This window comes from Lithobates pipiens, unplaced genomic scaffold (genome assembly GCF_037356315.1).
Source record: "Lithobates pipiens isolate NorthernLeopardFrog02 unplaced genomic scaffold, aLitPip1_a1.2 Scaffold_16, whole genome shotgun sequence".
NCBI lineage: Eukaryota > Metazoa > Chordata > Amphibia > Anura > Ranidae > Lithobates > Lithobates pipiens.
In genome coordinates this window covers 416543968-416563348 of record NW_027507748.1, presented here as the reverse complement: position 1 = coordinate 416563348, position 19381 = coordinate 416543968, and the positions used below count along the sequence as shown (strand labels likewise).

General features: G+C 43.2%; 1 protein-coding gene across 1 annotated transcript in view; it reads right to left on the bottom strand.

The window, feature by feature from the left end:
• Positions 1-2777: 2777 nt before the first annotated feature.
• The window catches only part of LOC143984167 (uncharacterized), a 30303-nt gene continuing 13699 nt past the window's right edge, over positions 2778-19381 (bottom strand). The window contains exons 3-5 of the mRNA XM_077484470.1: positions 16664-16812; positions 3269-3529; positions 2778-3186 (exon numbers count right to left, since the gene is read on the bottom strand). Of these exons, the coding sequence (XP_077340596.1) occupies positions 2951-3186; positions 3269-3529; positions 16664-16812 (646 nt within the window). The 3' untranslated portion in view covers positions 2778-2950. The remainder of the gene's footprint in view (positions 3187-3268; positions 3530-16663; positions 16813-19381) is intronic.

Here is a 19381-nt window from a genome sequence, read left to right as displayed (position 1 = left end):
GATAGATATAGAGAGAGAGAGATAGATAGATATATATAGAGAGAGAGAGAGATAGATAGATAGATAGATAGATAGATAGATAGATAGATAGATAGATAGATAGATAGATAGATAGATAGATAGATAGATAGATAGATAGATAGATAGATAGATAGATAGATATAGAGAGAGATAGATAGATAGATAGATAGATAGATAGATAGATAGATAGATAGATAGATAGATAGATAGATAGATAGATAGATAGATAGATAGATAGATAGATAGATAGATAGATAGATAGATATAGAGAGAGAGAGAGATAGAGAGAGATAGATAGATAGATATAGATAGATAGATAGATAGATAGATAGATAGATAGATAGATAGATAGATAGATAGATATAGAGAGAGAGATAGAAATATGGATTGTCAACTCATTAATTTAATTATCCCCCCCACTCAAATTTGTTTCATGTGTTGTATACTTAGTAATTAGTCCCCCCCCCCCACCCCACTTACCCACCTAATTTATGTCCCCTGGTCCATCAGAGGGCTGATTAATCTGTGAATTGGTCCGCCTATTTATATTTTTTTTGGTTTTGTGTCACTTTTTTTTTTTCTTTAAATGTGTTTTTTTTTTTTTTTTTTTTAGCTTTTTACCTTTTTTGTGTATACATCCTGTGTGGAGAGAGAGAGAGAGAGATATATAGAGAGAGATATATAGAGAGAGATATGGATTGTCAACTCATTAATTATTCCCCCCACTCAAATTATGTTCATGTGTTGTATACTTAGTAATTAGTCCCCACCCCACTCAAATTATGTTCATGTGTTGTATACTTAGTAATTAGTCCCCACCCCACTCAAATTATGTTCATGTGTTGTATACTTAGTAATTAGTCCCCACCCCACTCAAATTATGTTCATGTGTTGTATACTTAGTAATTAGTCCCCACCCCACTCAAATTATGTTCATGTGTTGTATACTTAGTAATTAGTCCCCACCCCACTCAAATTAGGTTCATGTGTTGTATACTTAGTAATTAGTCCCCCCCCCACCCCACTTACCCACCTAATTTATGTCCCCTGGTCCATCAGAGGGCTGATTAATCTGTGAATTGGTCCGCCCTACTTTTTTTTTTTTCTTGGCAGAAAACAAATTAGCAAGATTTCTGTTTAACTGTTGTTCCAAAATGTTTTTGAATTTTCTTTGTTATGAATTGTTTTTATTTAATGACTAATTTTTTTTTTTTTGTTTCAGCTTCCTTCAACGCCACAGGAATGGCAGACTGTGGCTTCCCAGTTCGCTGCCCGTTGGGACTTCCCCAACTGCGGAGGGGCCATCGACGGGAAACATGTGAGGATTGTGCCCCCACCCCATTCGGGGTCCTACTATTGGAATTATAAGGGGTTCCATAGTGTGGTGCTAATGGCGGTGGTGTCGGCACAATGTGACTTCCTTTATGTGGATGTGGGGAAGAACGGCCGGATGTCTGACGGAGGAGTCTTTAGGCAGACCGAGTTCTGCCACCGTCTTACCACTGGTGGCCTGGACTTGCCACCAGATGCCGAAAATGTGGAGGGGCTCCCGTTTGTTTTTCTGGCTGACGAAGCGTTTGGTCTGAGTGAACATCTCATGAGACCCTTCCCCCAAAGGACCCTCACCCCGGAGAGGAGGATTTTTAATTACTGGCTGGCCAGAGCAAGAAGGGTTGTGGAGAGTGCCTTTGGCATTATGGCCAGGCGGTTCCGTCTGTTGCTGACAGCCATCAACCTGGCAGAATATAAACTCAACTATGTTGTTCTGTGCTGCTGCATTCTGCACAATTTTTTAAGGAAATTTTCTGGTAACCAGTACCTGCAGCCTATTGGGCCTGAGGCCGGACTCAGGCTTCCAGAACTGACAGGGCTGGATCATGCCCTTCCTGGCTTAGCCCCCCAAACAGCACGTGAGGTGCGTGACCGCTATGTCAGCTATTTTAATGGTAGGGGGGCTATTCCAATGCCAGCTGACCAATAAAAAAAATATTTTTCTTGAAATATGTCTTGTCTGTTCAAATTTTTAAGTTTGGTTCTTGTTTGCTTTTCACGTTGCTTGTATCCTACATTGACCTAATTCAGGGATATGCAATTGGCCAACCTCCGGCTGGTGCAAAACTACAAGTCAATCATGCCTCTGGGTCTCATGCTTGTGGCTGTCAGTCTTGCTATGCTTCATGGGACTTGTAGTTCTGCAACAGCTGGATTTCCACTAATTGCATATTCCTGTCCTAGTGCATTTGTATAGCAAAGTGGTTTTTGACAATAGGAAATAAGGCCCTTTGTGACAGAAAACACAAAATGACTTTACAAACTGGTATTGAGTATTGAAAGAAGTAGACACACACATTTTTTTTTTTTTTTTTGATTTTTTAATAGTGCACATTCAAACCAGTGCCTCCTATTTCGATCTTTTTTTTGTGTTTTTTTTTAATTTTTTTTATTTTTTTTATTTTTTGGGAAATTGGTTTTTCAATTTTTTTTTTTTTTTATATATTTTTTTGTTTTTAAAAATTATTATTATTTTTTTTTTTTGGTAAACATAGAAACATATAAATATATCAAAAATACAATTATCACAAAAATTTAAAATAATAAAATCAGATTTTTAACTATTTACATAAAAGGGGTAAAGCCAAATTTTGAAGATGCACACCAAAAATTGGTAATGTCAACATGTGCTATGTACCATCATGAGTGATCAATGGACGTGTTTGGTGTGTGCAATCCCTTCCTCTCTCATACTAGAAGGAGGAAGGGTTTGCAAACACCAAATGCGTCCATTGCGATCCTCTGATGGCACATAGCACATGTTGACACACCGTGTGCATCTTCAAAATTTGGCCTCTAAAAAGCTTGTAAAAACCTTAAAAACTTTTGGGCAAGGAAATGAAGGACATGATCGATTGTGGTTTAGGGGAAAAGGGGCTTATATTCTCCCTAAAACATCGATCATGTCCTTCATTTCCTGCCTCATAGGGACCAGCTGCTGTTGAATGCCCAGGATTCGTTGTTGCGTGGCCAGGATTTCTTGTTGCATGGCCTGGATGTTGGTCTCCATTAAGTCGATCCTGGCATTCCAGACCATGATCTGCCCTATCAGCCTCTGGGCACTTTCCGCTGAAAAGGGCTCCGCAGCTTCTCCTACCACCACCAGATCATCACCTAAAAACATGTGTAGATAAAAAATTGGTTAAAATATACAGCCATTAATTGTTTACCTTAAGCTGGGTTGTCAGACACTCACTTTCACTTTGTGGGGTGTGTAACTCCACCTGCTCTTCCTCCTCCACATCTAGCCCTGGGCTGGGCTCATCCAGTGGAGCTACGGAGCTTGGTCCAGCGGAGGATACCGAGCTCCGTAGCTCCCTCGCAGATACAGGACTGGGCAGCTCCAATACCGACGCAGGGCTGGGGTTGGGGCTGGGGCTGGGGCTAATTGCCCAATCAGGCTGGCGAGGTCGGGGGGTCCTGGGCTGCTCCGCCTCTTGTCTGAGTCTTTGTTTTCCTATGAGAATGAAAAAAAAAAAAAAATACTTTTAAGCATAGTGATATTTGAGTTCAGAAATTTGAATATGAAACATTGGTTTGAAGTGGTGTAAAATTATTAGCTGGTTATTACAAGATCCTAGTTTAATACATCCTTAAAATGACTTTTTTTTAGTTAGGCTGTGTTCAGACTGCTGCGATGTGTGAACGCTGCAAATCTACTGTGGTTTCACGCATCACATGCGGAGTTCGCACTGCCCTATGTGACCTGCTGGGAGTATCAGTGTAAAGTTCTATTGACACCTCCAAATTAGTTATCATTTCACAGTGCAATCTTTAAACTCGGACAGGAATCGGACCACATGGTGTGAACACCCATGTGATCCGATTTGGCTGTGGACTAAAAAAAGGGCCATGTACAAGTTTGGTCCGGATGCAATGTAAATTCAGCCATACTACATGCATGGCTGAAATCGCATCACACAGAGATCACATGTGATTTGCACTGCAGTGCGGTGCAAATCACATTTGATCTCGTACATTGCAGCAATGTGAACCTAGCCTTTAACCAAACTGTGATACTGTATATCTTTTGTCCAAGTTTCACAGACGGACACACTCGAATCAACGCCTGGAGTACCTGTGTGTGATTATGTCAAAAATGTTCTATGAAGGCCCAAACTACACTTATAAATGTTTCCTAGTCCAGATGTTGAACCAGCATTTTATCTATCTATCCATCTAATTTTTTTAATTGAGTCTACATTGCACTGAATAAATTTATGAAACTTTATTAAAAATTTATATCCTATAAACTGAGCGTGACAATTCAGTTTATCATGAAAAAAAAAAAAAAAAAAAAATTAAAATCTAATCCAACACCAGATAAATTTACACCATACACAAATTCATGCTATTTACGCCCACATATACGAACAACCATATGCGCCATATTTTCATAAACTACCTACACGAACGATTAATATAAAATCCGCCAGATCTACAGTCACTATCTACACGAACGATTACGCTCAAATCCGCAAGTTTTACATACACTATCTACACGAACGCCTACGATCAAATCCGCCAGATTTACATACACTATCTACACGAACGCCTACGATCAAATCCGCCAGATTTACATACACTATCTACACGAACGCCTACGATCAAATCCGCCAGATTTACATACACTATCTACACGAATGATTACGATCAAATCAAACGATTATGTCCGACAGTCACGAGAAACGCGGAGTTTACTCACTTTTTTTCAGGACCTTTTTGATGCGGTCATATTGGTCCGGCTCCCTGGACTTGATGTCCGACCATCTTTTCCGCAGCTGGTCCTTTCCTCTCCGTACCCCGAATTTTGACTCCAAGGCTGTGACCACCTCGTCCAAGATGGCGCTTTTCCTTACATTTGGTTTTGGGTAAGGGCCATGTTCCCCATCATAATCCTCCCTTTGAAGGATAGCTACCATCTCCACCATCTCTTCGAACGCCATATTGGTGGCCTTATATCTCCTCCTTGCTTGGGGCCCACGGCTTTCCTCCGCGCTGCTCACGCTGCTAATTGAGCTTGCATCCGCCATTTTCCACTCTCATACACCCACAGCGGAAGGAGGGTAAAAGGGGCGGGGAAACACGGTCGCAAGGAACGTCAGGGGCGGGCGACGCAGGCGGAGCCTGAGCGCACGCGCCGTGTATAAAGCGGTACCACGAGGCCGTACGCTTGTCCGAACGGGAGCAGCGAGTGCTACACGCGACGGTAAGATAGTTATCATTTTATTTTCGGTTAATTTAAAGCCTGCGTTAGGGATATCCATATTGAATTTTATTCTTATTGATGTTTAATTGATTTCTATGTGGGTTGGTGGTTGAGTGGGCTTGGTGTTTTGTGTGGTAGTGTGGGGGTGGGTGTATAGGGGGTGGGGCTAGTGTGTGTGTGTGTGTGTGTGTGTGTGTGTGTGTGTGTGTGTGTGTGTGTGTGTGTTTGTGTGTGGGGGGGGGGAGTGGTTGTGTGTGGGGGGGGGGGCAGTAGTGTGTGTAGAGTGTGTGTGTGTGTGTGTGTGTGTGTGTGTGTGAGGGGTAGTGTGTGTGTGTCTGTGTGTGTGTGTGTGTGTGTGTGTGTGTGGGAGTGTTTGTGTGGGGGGGGGCAGTAGTGTGTGTGTGTGTGTGTGTGGGAGTGTTTGTGTGTGTGTGGGAGGGGTAGTGTGTGTGTGTGTGTGTGTGTGTGTGTGTGTGTGTGTGTGGGGGGGGGGGGGGGGGGGTAGCGTGTGTAGTAGTGTGTGTCTCGCCTACATTGTCACAATATAGTGTGCATTTGGTCTGACTTTTTTTTTTTTTTTTTTTTCTTTTCAGAAAATGAAAAAGTATAATGCAGACCCCTTTAAAGAGGAGGCCTTCCTCTCCACCTTTATAGATCTAGTGGAGTCCCACAGCAATCTGTGGGATACAAAACACCCCCAATACCCAATCCGTGCTGCCCGGAAGAAGACACTGGAGACAGTTTTGGCGTTTGTGAGAACCCGAGTCCCCCAGGCAGACACTACCTTTGTGAACGCCAAAATTCAGAACCTGCGTAGCGCGTATAGGCGGGAGCAAAGAAAGATCCTAGAGTCCCAAACATCAGGATCAGCAGCAGGTCAGGTCTATGTACCTAGGCTGTGGTATTATGACAGGCTGCGTTTTCTGGATGACACGTCAGAAGCCAGGCAGTCACTTTCGACTCTTCCGTCTACCCGTCCCTCCACCCTTCCCTCCGCCTCAGGTGAGCCATCCCTGGAAGATCCAGACCCTTCCTTGCTGGACGAGGTTGATGCGCCCAGCTGGAGCCAGGTATATTTTAGTTTCTAACGTTTGGATTGCTCAAATATTAATGATGTCAAGTTCAATGTTTGAATTGCTTCCAAATCTAGGATTTCATCACAAATTAAATTAGATAGAAGGATACAGTAGTTTCCACAAATGTGGCTCAAATCTTAATGAACTGATGGAAAAATGATGGTGTCAAAATGATAGCCTTTTGTATTTCAAGACAAATGTATTTGCAAGTGAGAACTGTAAAATTGTTAGTGATTGATGATTTCTAAATATAGACATATTTTAGTTATTGATTGCTTTGTTTTTTTACACAGGATGAGCTCACCCAGGAGGAGGCCGGGACCAGTGGTATGGAGGAGGAGGCTGGGACCAGCCACACGCAGGAGCTAGCTGGGCCCAGCAGGAGTAGGACTGAGAGCCAGGTCCCTCCCCTCCGCCTAGTCAGCAAAAGGCCCAGGAGGATGGGCCGTACAGAGGAGGAGTCCTTGGTGCTGATACGGCAAGCCACCCAGATTTTGACCAAACCCCCCAATCCGAAGGAGGCCTATGCCACTTATCTGGCTAGCAAGCTCCAAGAAATGGACAAACCCCAAAGAGACATGTGTGAGGCAATCTTCTTTGATGCCATACAACTGGGTCTGAAGGGTGAGCTCACACCCACCACGAAGCTCTACAAAACAGACCCTACTGCTCCTCATCCTCCTCCTCCTCCTCCTCCTACCACAACTCCACCACCAGAGGCACAGCCTCCAGCGAAGCGTGGAGGGAAGGCTAGACGGAAGAGTCGCAAGTGACTGCCTGGCTTCAGTCTGCTCTGAAAGAAGACGCAGGCTGTTGTAGTACCACAGTCTGGGGACATAGATCTCATCTGCTGCTGTTCCTGGTCTTTGGGATTCTAGGACCTGGTTGTGCTCCCTATGTACATGCTACGCAGGTTCGGAATTTTGGTGTCCACTCACTTGATGTGTGCCTGGGGGACAAAAGGCTTCACAAACGTCAAAATTGTCTCCAGTGTTGCCTCCCTTTTGATTTATTTTGGTTATGAGGAAAAATAAAAAATTTTGATTTAAAAAAAAAATTGTATGTTTTCTTTTTTTTTATTTTTTTTTATCAATATTTTTGTATAATTTTGGGTTAAAAAAAACAAAGTTTATTTGTGAGTAGGCAGATACATGTCAAAAGACTCTGGGGGTTATTTACAAAACACATGTTCATGTAAATATGCTAACTTCAAGTGCAATTTTTAAAGCACTGCAAGTGCACTTGGAAGTGCAGTCGCTGTAAATTTGAGGCTTAACATTTGAAATGAGGGGAAGCTCTGCTGATTTTGAACATGCAATCATGTGTAGGCTAAAATGATGGTTTGGGTATCTATCTATCTATCTATCTATCTATCTATCTATCTATCTATCTATCTATCTATCTATCTATCTATCTATCTATCTATCTATCTCTCTATCTCTCTCTATCTCTCTCTCTCTCTATATATATCTATCTATCTATCTATCTATCTATCTATCTATCTATCTATCTCTCTCTATATCTATCTATCTATCTATCTATCTATCTATCTATCTATCTATCTATCTATCTATCTATCTATCTATCTATCTATCTATCTATCTATCTATCTATCTCTCTCTCTCTATATCTATCTATCTATCTATCTATCTATCTATCTATCTATCTATCTATCTATCTATCTATCTATCTATCTATCTATCTATCTATCTATCTATCTATCTATCTATCTATCTATCTATCTATCTATCTCTCTATCTCTACTTGCATAGCCCTGCTTGGCCCAAAAAAATGAAAGTCCATCTTGTTTCAAACCCCCCACCCAAAAAAAAACCAAAAAAAAAAAAAAAAAAAAAAACAATAGTAGTTCCAAAAATATATAGTAATAGATTTTTTTTTCTGAAATAAATATAAATATATATATAAATATAAATATATATATATATATATATATATATATATATATATATATATATATATATATATATATATATTATATATATTATATATATATATATATATATATACCGTATTTGCCGGCGTATAAGACGACCCGGCATATAAGACGACCCCCTAAAAACCTGCACAGTTAAAATGTTTTGCCCGTACTCACCGTTTAAGACGACCCCCGATTCCGAGGCTTCCGACGCTTCATATCCCTCTTCTTCTTCGTTCTTGCTGGAGCCATTTCCTTCTTCCTTCTGGTGCTGGAGCCAATCACGGCGAGCAATGTATTCTAATAATGAATACAAAGCCTGCTGGGATTGGCGGAGGCTGTTACATCATCAGCCCGCGCCTCACTCTCAAAGCCAATCGGAGCAGGCTACTGTGTGTAGCCTGCTCGGATTGGCAGAGATTGCTGCTCCAATCCGAGCAGGCTCTGTATTCATTTGAATACATCGCTCACTGGGATTGGTTCAGTGGTATATACTGTATGTAGCCGAAGCTACATACAGTATTACCGGACATCTAGAAGGCATCCCAGCAGCTGACCCGGCGTATAAGACGACCCCTCCTTTTTGCTCAGTTTTTTTAAGTGTAAAAGGTCGTCTTATACGCCGGAAAATACGGTATATAATTTTTTTTTTTTTTTAATATAAATTGGGAATATATTTTTGATATAATTGGAAGATTAATCATAGGATGAGGATGAATAAAAACATGTAGTATAACTCTGTGTGAATATAAGCAGCAAAGCTACTTCACTTTTCTTGCATTACGAAGAAGAAAAGAACGGGCTATATTAAAAAAAACACAAAATTAGCAGCATGACGAATATGCTAGCTTCAATACGAACACTAGTTTTACAAGACCGAGCGCTTCCGCCCTGTAAATTCTTTCTGAGTATGCGCGGAACTTAGTTTGTCGAACAAGCCTACACACGGGCGGACTGTTCGCTGAAACAAGGTTTCAGCGGACAGTTTTTCGGAAATTCCGAAAAACCTTGTCCGTCCAACTGTCCGCTGAAACTGTCCGCTGAAAGCCCACACACGAGCGGACTGTCCGCCCAAACACTGTTCAGCGGACAAAGTTGGGCGAACAGTCCGCCCGTGTGTACGCGGCCTCAGACTCCGTGCCCCTGGGAATCTTACGCTCTATCCCCAGTGGGATCTGTCCCCCGTCTGCAGCAGTCAGCCGTAGGGTCCACAACCTTGCGGTGCATTCCTGATCCTTCGGTGTGCACCTGTCGACTCGCCTCAAGGTGACCTGACAGTAATGTATTTGTGATAATCACCAGGATCGCATACATATAGTATAGAATGCACGGAGCTCTTAACTCCAATTCAATGATGCTGAGTGCATGCAGTTAAGGAGCTTAAGTTTGGGTTCACGTATGTGCGGTTTGAAGTCCTGTTCACTATTGATGAGCCGAACACCCCCTGGTTTGGTTTGCAGCAGAACATTATTAAAGTTTATGGGGCACAACCCGGGGTGGATCTGGTTTGGGCAATGGGGCAATTGCCCCCTATGAAAATGCAGATAAGTGGGAAAGCAGCTCCGTGGGTGAGAGAATGGGAGCAGCTCCGCGGGTGAGAGAGTGGCCGGGCGGCTCCATTGGTGAGAGAGCGGGCAGGCGGCTCCACGGGAGAGAGAGCAGGCAGCTCAGCCAGTTAACGGGTGGGAGAGAGAGCGGCTGGGCATCTCGGTGTGTGAGCAGGCTGCTGGCTAATCAGGGAGCCAGCAGGCAGGGGAGCAGAGGTATGACATCATCTCTCACCGCCCCATGCCCGCCCTGCATCCCTGCAGTTCTGCCCTCACTGTGCAGGCAGCCGTGGGCAGCAGAGAGATTACATCATCTCTATGCTGCCTGACTTGTAATCTGCTGCCTGACTCTGGGACACAGCAAGAGACCACCTTAGCAGGAAAGTGACACAGCAAGTGACAATTGTAGCAGGCAAGTGACAATCTGCAACGTGTGTCAGGGGACAATCAGTAACGTGTGTCAGGTGACGTGGTAAGTAACGATCTGCAACTTGTGGCAGGTGACAATCTGCATCATGCGGCAGGTGACGTGGCAAGTGGCAGTCCGCAATGTGTGGCAGGTGATGTGGCAAGTGACAATCCACAACATGTGGCAAGTGACAATCCGCATCTGGTGACAGGCAACGTGGCAAGTGACAATTCGCAACATGTAGCAGGTGATGTAGCAAGTGACAATCTGCAATGTGTGACAGGTAATGTGGTAAGTGACAATCTGCATGTGGTGACAGACAACATGTCAGGTGACAATCTACAACATGTGTCAGGTTACAATCCACAATGTGTGGCAGGTGACGTGGCAAGTGACAATCTGCAACATGTGTAAGGTGACAATCCACAATGTGTGGCAGGTGACGTGGCAAGTGACAATCTGCAATGTGTGGCAGGTGACAATACACCATGTGTGGCAGATCAACATGGGGACAAGGTGCTTTGGGGTGGAGGGCCACAGGGCACCCCTTCCCCAAAGAACCCACCCCCCATGTTGAGGGCATGCAGCCTGGTATGTTTCAGGAGGGGGGGAGTGCTCATCCCCACCCCCTTTCCTGACCAGCCGGGCTGCATACTCGGATAGGGGTCTGGTATTGAATTTTAGGGGGACCCCCACGCCGTTTTTTCGGTGTAGGGGGTTCCCCTTAAAATCTGTACCAGACATAAGGGTCAGGTTTGCCCATTGCCAACCCATGGCAGTTTTGTTATTAGAGAGGCAAAATTGTTGCTTCTTTTTCACGCTCGCTGCAATAGGAAAATGTGGCATTTTCCATTGAAGCCAGCGCAAGATGTACAGTACAGAGATCCAGCACGTTGGGATCATGCTGGAAACACATTCTTGCAGTCAGTCTTCAAGGGATCTCAGATCCATAGAAAATTCAATAAGTTACATCAGCATCGGGAGCTTGATAGCTGCTGATGGAGGACTGATTGATTTTTTATAAATGTTAGACTATCAACGGAGTCTGTGGGCAGGCGCACTCTATGATCCGTTAAAAACCCTCTAGCAGCACTAAATGTGCATTTAGAAAGCATGCTGGATACGCGACAGGCCAGTAGCTTTATTGCATATTGGGCAAGTTTTGGCTCTGTTGCAAAGGTCTAGAAGTCTGCTCTTTATATAAGTTGTTAATAAGGGCTATTGGCGTTACCTCAAATAGTATTTGTGCTGTTAAAACTTAAATTAGTGACCCTTACCAATTCACAAAGCTAAATCTGTAATATTAGTGCAAAACTTTCCCTATTGTCTATATATATATGTGCTGGTGACACCAATAGTGTGCACCTGCCACATATATGCAATAGCCTCCACAGATAGGTATAAAGATATATATAAAAGGATCCTTAGGTCAAGAGTTATACAAAAACAAAAATAGAAAAATAGGGCCCATTGTGGGGTGCCTTGTGAATAATTGTGATTAGTTCCGCTACAATATAGAAAAAATGCTACACATTACAAGATTCCAATAGGCAGCATAAATTATCCATGTTAATAATACTTATACTTATTCCCCTTATAGCTCTCAATAAATAGTAGTGCAGTGCAGACCCTATGTGAACATATCACTGCGAATGCCAACTGGTGTAAATTAAACCAATAAGTGCATGAATCATCAACCCACAGATAAGTGATTCTTATATAGGCATTAGCAAAGAAATATATATGAAAAAATATATATGGAAAAAAGGGGATTTTTTAACCCCCTTTTTTTGACTTGTAAAGAAATGTGTGTGTGCAACTTATATGTGAACCATATATAGGTTATGAAAAATATACTCAGAGATATATATACATCCCATCCACGTAAGAAAAAGGAAAAATGAAAAAATAAAAATGAAAAAATATAAAAATATTAAGATAGAACTAAATAAAACATCAAGGTAGTCCACAATTATTCTTCTGGTAAATGTCCAACAGTGTGCAAAATTCCAGCTCAGGAGAAACAAAGAAGGTGACTTTCGTGATCATATATATTTTTTGGTGACTTCTGTGCTCGTTCCCCCTTTTGGGTCCCCACTCACCAGATCCACGCACCCCCTAGGGGGTTACAAGCATATAGGTTCTGCTCCGCTGTGCACTGTTGAGGGTTCCACCGGCCAGCTATATCCTCCACACTCTGCCACAGGGTTTGGTTCGTCGTGCAGGAAAACGGTCTATGCCAGGTGCGATAGTTCCTCAAAAGGGAGAAAAACCAGCTCTCATGGTATAGTATGTCGGATACCCAGGAAACAAGCTTTTTTAGGAAAAACTTTTACCACATTTTTTCCTTGAGTCTTTTGGGGATTTATTAAGTGGTACTCAAAAGGTCACAAAAAAGTAAAAAATAGTAAGAAATAAAAATAAGGGGTTCTAAAGACCACTTATTTTAAAAGGATTATTTTATTACAAAAAATGCATATAGAAAAATGTATCACAAATCAATCAAAAATAAAACATAAAAATAGAACCAATTTGAAAAGCAATACCACACACTTCAGCTAATGGGGGACGGGACACATATGCCTACAGGACAAAGCTGGTAATATGTCCCTGTTAGGCAAATGTTAAAAGAGAGAGGCCAATGTTAACACCTCACTGATGCCCCAGTATAGATGTGCATAGGTGGGGACTAGCCCCTGCTCTCTAGATATATTGTACCCCCTAAGGCTTGCTTATACAAAGCACAGGTGCAGGTAAAAATAAAAATGAAAAAATAAAAATAAAGTAAAAAGTATATGAAATAATGTCCAGCGCGCCTTAGCGCTGATTTGGGCAAAGTATCCGACTTTGTGAAAGACACAAACCCTGCGAGCGAGCGGCGTGCGTTCCAGCTGCGCTTTAACGGGTCAGACAAGCCGGAAGTGACGTAGTGTGCGCGGTGACGCTGTACGCGTTTCGTCAGAGACGTCTTCAGCAGCGATGCCCCTAGATATTCCAGCACTATACAATGCAGAAGCTGGCGATGGTTTCTTAAACCAATCATACCTTGGCACTGAGGACTTAAAAATTGTTTAAAGGCATCGGTCAGCCTGCCACCTTCTCCACCGCTCTTCCTCTGAATGAAGCCTCAGCAACATATTGTCCAGCACCAGGAAATAGTAACCTCCCAGGGTCTGAAAATGCATTACACAAACCTTTCTTCAAGGCCTCCTGAATATGTTTCATCCTCTGCTCCCTCTGCAAAGGCAGGATGAGTTCTGCAATTTTACCCTTGTAACAAGGATCAAGAAGGGTTGCCAGCCAGTAATGATCCCTCTCCTTGATTCCACAAATCCTAGGGTCCTTCAACAGGCTTTGCAAAATCAGGGAGGCCATGCAGCGTAAGTTTGCAGAGGCATTCGATTCTGAGTCCTCGGGGTCATTAAGGATCACATTATCTGTAACTATTGCCTCTCATCCACGTACAACTCTTTGGATTTCTGGGGACTAAAAACCATCCCTTGAAGACTGCTGCTGAGTGTTATCCTCTACATTCCTGTGTGTTTGGCGGGCCCACAAGAATGCTATCTAGATAAAGGGGGCCTTGAGAGGAAAGGAAGTCCTCCTCTTCTTCCTGCTCTTCTGCCTCAAGTGCCCTGCCCATGATTCCACGATGCGTGTGCTCCAGCAGGAAGACTAGAGGGACAGGGTCACTGGTGCATGCATTGTCGCTGCTCACCATCCTTGTAGCCTCCTAAAATGGTGACAGGACAGTGCATGCATCCTTGATCAGTAGCCACAAGCATGGCAAAAAGAATCCAAGCTCCCCAGACCCTGTCCTAGTGCCATACTCACACAGGTAATCATTGATGGATGTCTGCTGTGTGTGCAGACACTGCGGAATTGCCAAAGTTGAGTTCCACCTGGTGGGCACATCACAAATGAAGTGGTTGGTGGCCAGGTTGCCTTCCCTTTGAATGTCAGCCAGCCAAGCACTGGCATTGTATGACTGGTGGAAATGACCACACACTTTTCTGGCCTGCCTCAGGAGAGCTTGTAAGACTGGGTACCTGGTCAAGAAATGCTGCACCAATAATTGCAGGATTAGTGCCAAACATGGAACATGGGTCAAGTTTCCCTGTCACAGGGCAGCGAGAAGATCGGTGCCATTATTGCATACAACCATTCCTGACTGAAGGTGGCATGGCGTAAACCACCTCTGAGCCTGCCCCTGCAAAGCTGATAGAATCTCTGACCCAGTGTGGATCCTGTCCCATAGACAGACCAACTCAAACAATGCATGGCATCTTTTAGCCTGACTGCTTGTGTAGCCCCTTGAACACTTATGGAACACTGCTGGTTCATAGGATAAATTTGCAGAAGAGGCCATAGGGGAAAAAGAAGAGGAGGGGTGGAGGAGAGAGCTGTGGCAGAATCGCCACTAGCATTTTGGAGGCATGTTGGCGGAACAAGCTCCAACAACTCTGAACCCTGTACTGCATCCTTCTCAGCTGCCAGCAGAGTTACCCAATGCAATGTGAAGGACAGGTAACATCGCTGTCCATGCATTGCTGGAACCTGAGTCAGCGGCTGTTCAACGAGGCCAAAACATTGCCTTCCATGTGCAGGTAGAGAGCCAGAATGGCCTTTCTTGAAAAGAAATTGCATCTTGGAACCTGCCACTGTGGTACAGCACATTCCACAAATTCACGAAAGGGGGCAGAGTCTACCAGCTGAAAAGGCAGTTGCAGTGCTAGCAATTTGGCCAAGCTAGCATTTAGACTCTGGGCATGTGGATGGCTGGGACTAAATTTCTTTTTACGTTTTAGCAACTAGGGTAGGGAAATTTGCCTACAAAATCAATTGGTGGTGAACTGCTAGCAGATTAGCTGCAGGTACTTAGGACACCTATTGCTATACCTTCATTCCTCTCAGTGCAGGTTTTTGAGAGGACTGGAGGTATAGTAGAGTTGGAGCTCCCAGATGAAGAGCAAGGAGAAGTCCGCCTTTTTCTATGATGTGAGTCTTTCAAGTGCTGTTGCCAATGGACTGCATGGCAGGTCGTCATATGTCTGGTCAAGCATGTGGTGCCCAAGTGGCTGCTGTGCTGGCCATGCTTGAACCGCTTCAGACATAGGTTGCAAACCGCAATGGTGCAATATGCTGCACACATGTTTAAAAAGGCACACACCAAGGAACTTTTATAAGTCAGCAGGGAGTCAGCGGTGCCCTGCACCTGCAGAGCTCTACAGTGTGATGCAATAGGGTGGCTGCCCTTAAGCTTCCCTCTAGAGGACCTCCTGCCTCATTGGCATTCTGCCTCCTCCTCACTTTCCTCCTCTCTTCTCTCAGGCACCCAAGTACAGTCAGTGACCTCATCATCCCATCCCTCCTCATCACTAGAGCAAACTTGGCAGTATGCTGCATCTGGGGGATCATGACTGCCAGTTTCTTGTCCTTCTGTGGCACCCCCTCACTCTAGGCTCACATTACTCCCTTCCTCAACCTGTGAACCAACTTCGGAGCCTTCATATCACTGCGCATACTCCAGCAACATGTAACCGACACCATGGTGGAATAATTCTGGGGACTCCTCCATGCATGATGGTGGGGCTACAGAAGGAGTGACTGTAGACAAGGAGCCGGTGGAATAGGCTGCTTTGACAGCTGCATTGGAAGGCAAACTACTCTGAGCCTGGGTGACAGAGGATGAGGAGGATGAGGACGGCTTCATTATCCACTCCACCAACTCTTCTGCATGTTTTGGCTCAATAAAACAGCCAGTAGCAGAAAAAATGGGCAAGTGTGCCCCATGGCCACCTGCAGAGGATGCACCATGTCCACAACCACCACTGTTGACTATAGACACAGAGGCTGCTTGCCTTCTTTTAGTGGCCTGTGAGCGTCTGCCTCTCCTTGGTGGTTTCTGGACATGATGTATTTTTTGTTTTTTCAACACCACACTACACTGTATTATATACTGTGTACACCACCTGAAGTGTATTAGAAACTATACACCATGAATCCACTTTATATATACCACTTTATATATGGGCTACACTGAATTCAGAATGTGCATATATGTGTGTATATACATATATATATATATATATACACTAGATTTTAAATATATATTAATACACCGCCTGAATTTTATTAGAAGTGGAAAAGATCCACTTCATTTAGAATGCAGAAATGTCAGAGACTGTGCTTTAGGAGAAACGATGGCCCCTTTTCTCACTGATGTGATATGATTTGACCAACAATGTTAACAATGTAGTGCAGTGTTGCCTTCAGTTTGATACAGGTTAGCTGTATTTTCCTATAGTATAGTATAGTATAGCATTCTATTATGTTCCGTGGTTTTGGCGTGCTTTCTGTAAGCACACCAAAATCATGGGAGATAATAGAAGTTAATGGGAAAGTGCAGCTAACCTGCACCAAACCTGCAGGTACACTGCACTTCCCATGTTGTCCAGTCAAATCTCACTGCATCAATGTGAAAGGGACCTACATCAGCTTTGACTATACTGTGCTGTATGGACCTGCTTTTCCTTAAGACTTCAAGGGTGAATGTTGGAATTCTTCAATTTAAGGAAAATTACATTGTAACAATTATACGTTTTTTTATAACATTATATATTCTGTCGGAGAATTTGTGAAATTGTGACACAAAAGGAATGCGTGAATCACCCTTTTGTGTCTTTTTTTTTTTTATTCCAGTTATTCTGTTATGTTTGTATTCAAAGTTCTTTCTTTTTCCTTTTTCAACTCAGCCCATTCTTTACTATCTCCAAGAGATGCTGTTCCCTTAGTGCAGGTTTGTGTATATATACACAGTGACAAAAATAATTAACCAACAATAATTCTGGCTCCCACAGACTGGCTACAGTATGTGCTCATGTTGTACACAGATTAGTCCTGTCAATTTGAGAAGGTGCTCCTAGCAAAAACGTGTTATGTGATTAAAAGAAACCTGTCCACAGAATCTTTCTTCCATTCAAACCTCACCATCATGGGAAAGACCAAAGATCTGTGCAAGGCTGGAATGGGCTACAAGGCCATCAGCGAGAAGCTTGGTGAGAAAGAAACAACTGTTGGGGCAATTATTCGCACATGGAAGAAATACCAAAATAACCATCAATCGCTCTCGGTCTGGAGCTCCTTGCAAGATTTTGCCTTATGAGGTCAGGATGATCATGAGAAAATTGGTTGATCAGCAACGAAATACGCATGAGGAGCTTGTGAATGATCTCAAGGCAGTTGGAACCACAGTCACCAAACAAACCATTGGTAACACAATACGCTGCCATGGATTGAAATCTTGCAGCACCTGCAGCACTCCTCAAGAAGTCACATACACAGGCTCATCTGAAGATTGCCAGTGAACATCTAAATGATTCAGAGAAGGATTTGGAGAAAGGGCTGTAGTCAGATGAGAAAAAAATTGAGCTATTTGGCATTAACTCCACTTGCCATGTTTTGAGGAAAAAAATGCTGTCTATGACCCTAAAAGCACATCCCTACAGTCAAGCACAGAGGTGGAAACATTATGCTTTTGTGCTGTTTCTCTGCTAAAGGCACAGGTCAACTTTGCCACATTTAGTTGCCAATGGACGAGGACACATACTGTAAAATCTTGCATGAGAACATTCTTCCCTCACCCAGATCACTAAAGATGGGTCATGGATGGGTATTCTAGCATAACAATGACCCAAAACATACCACCATGGCAACAAAGGAGTGGCTCAAGAAGAAGAACATTAAGGTCATGGAGTGGCCTAGCTAGTCCGATAGAAAAAGTATGGAGGGAGCTGAAACTTTGAGATGCCAAGCAAAAGCCAAGAAACCTTAAGGATTAAGTGACGATCTGTAAAGAAGAGTGGACCAAAATCCCTTCTGAGACGTGTGCAAACCTGGTAACCAACTACAAGAAACTTCTTACCTCTGTGCTGGCCAACAAGGGTTTCTCCTCTAAGTACTAAGTCATGTTTTACTTGGGGATCAAATACTTATTTTACTCACTGAACTGCAACTCAATTTATAACATTTGTATCATGTTTTTTTGTTTTTTTTGTTTTGGTTGATATTCTGTCTCTATCATTTAAAATACACCTATGATAAAAAAATTATAGACCCTTCATTTCTTTGTAAGTGTGCAAATATACAAAATCTGCAAAATAAATATATCTACAAAATGTGTGTATATATATATATATGTATGACCTTCGCAACAACCAGCATCCTCACCTCCACTATCGTATGAGACTAGCCACCTGGTCAGCTGTTGCAACAATCGGTTTGCATAACCAAAGAATTTCAACAAAAACTGTCAGAAACTCAAGGATGCTCATCTGCCTGCTCGTTGACCTCATCTGGGTTTTGACCTAACTGCAGTTCATTGTCGTAACTGACTTGAGCAAATGCTCACTTTCGATGACGCCTGGCACTTTGGAGAAGTGTTCTCTTCACGCATTAATCTCGGTTTTCACTGTACAGGGCAGATAGCTGCCAGCACTGATCTATAGCAGCCAGCACTGATCGTTAAAAAACATAAAGACACGCTGGTTGTACTGTCAGTTGATGGAGTCAAATTCTGTATAACCAGTCTGCACAGAGATAGATTGAAATGTCTGCTGAATCGGCAGAATTTCAATCTGTCTATTGTGGCCTAAGTCCACCAGTCTCTGGGTTTAATAATATCCTCAAATCTTCTGAAAGGGGGGCTCCACTTAGGTGTAGAAATTCACTTTGAACTCCACCTTATTTCCAGAACTCTCTTTAGGGTCCTTTAACACTGAAGGCGCTGTACAGGTGTTTTAGTGCTAAAAAATAGCACCTGTAAAGCACTTCTTATGCCACCCCAGGTTTCCCAGTGGGGTGGTGCGCTTGAAGGACATTCTGAAAAGTCCAGCAAGCAGCATTATTGGGGCGGTTTGGGAGAGGTGCCCAGCCCATTGAAATGAATGCAACACGGCCGTTTTTTAACACTTTCTTTGCCCACTAGTGGGGGTTAAAAGTGCCCCACTAGCGCCACTAAAACAATGGTAAAGCGCCACTAAAATGAGCAGCGCTGTACCACTACCGCCCACATCGCCCCAGTGTGAAAGTACCCTTTGGTATTAGATGTGCAAACAAAAAGGTGAGACCACA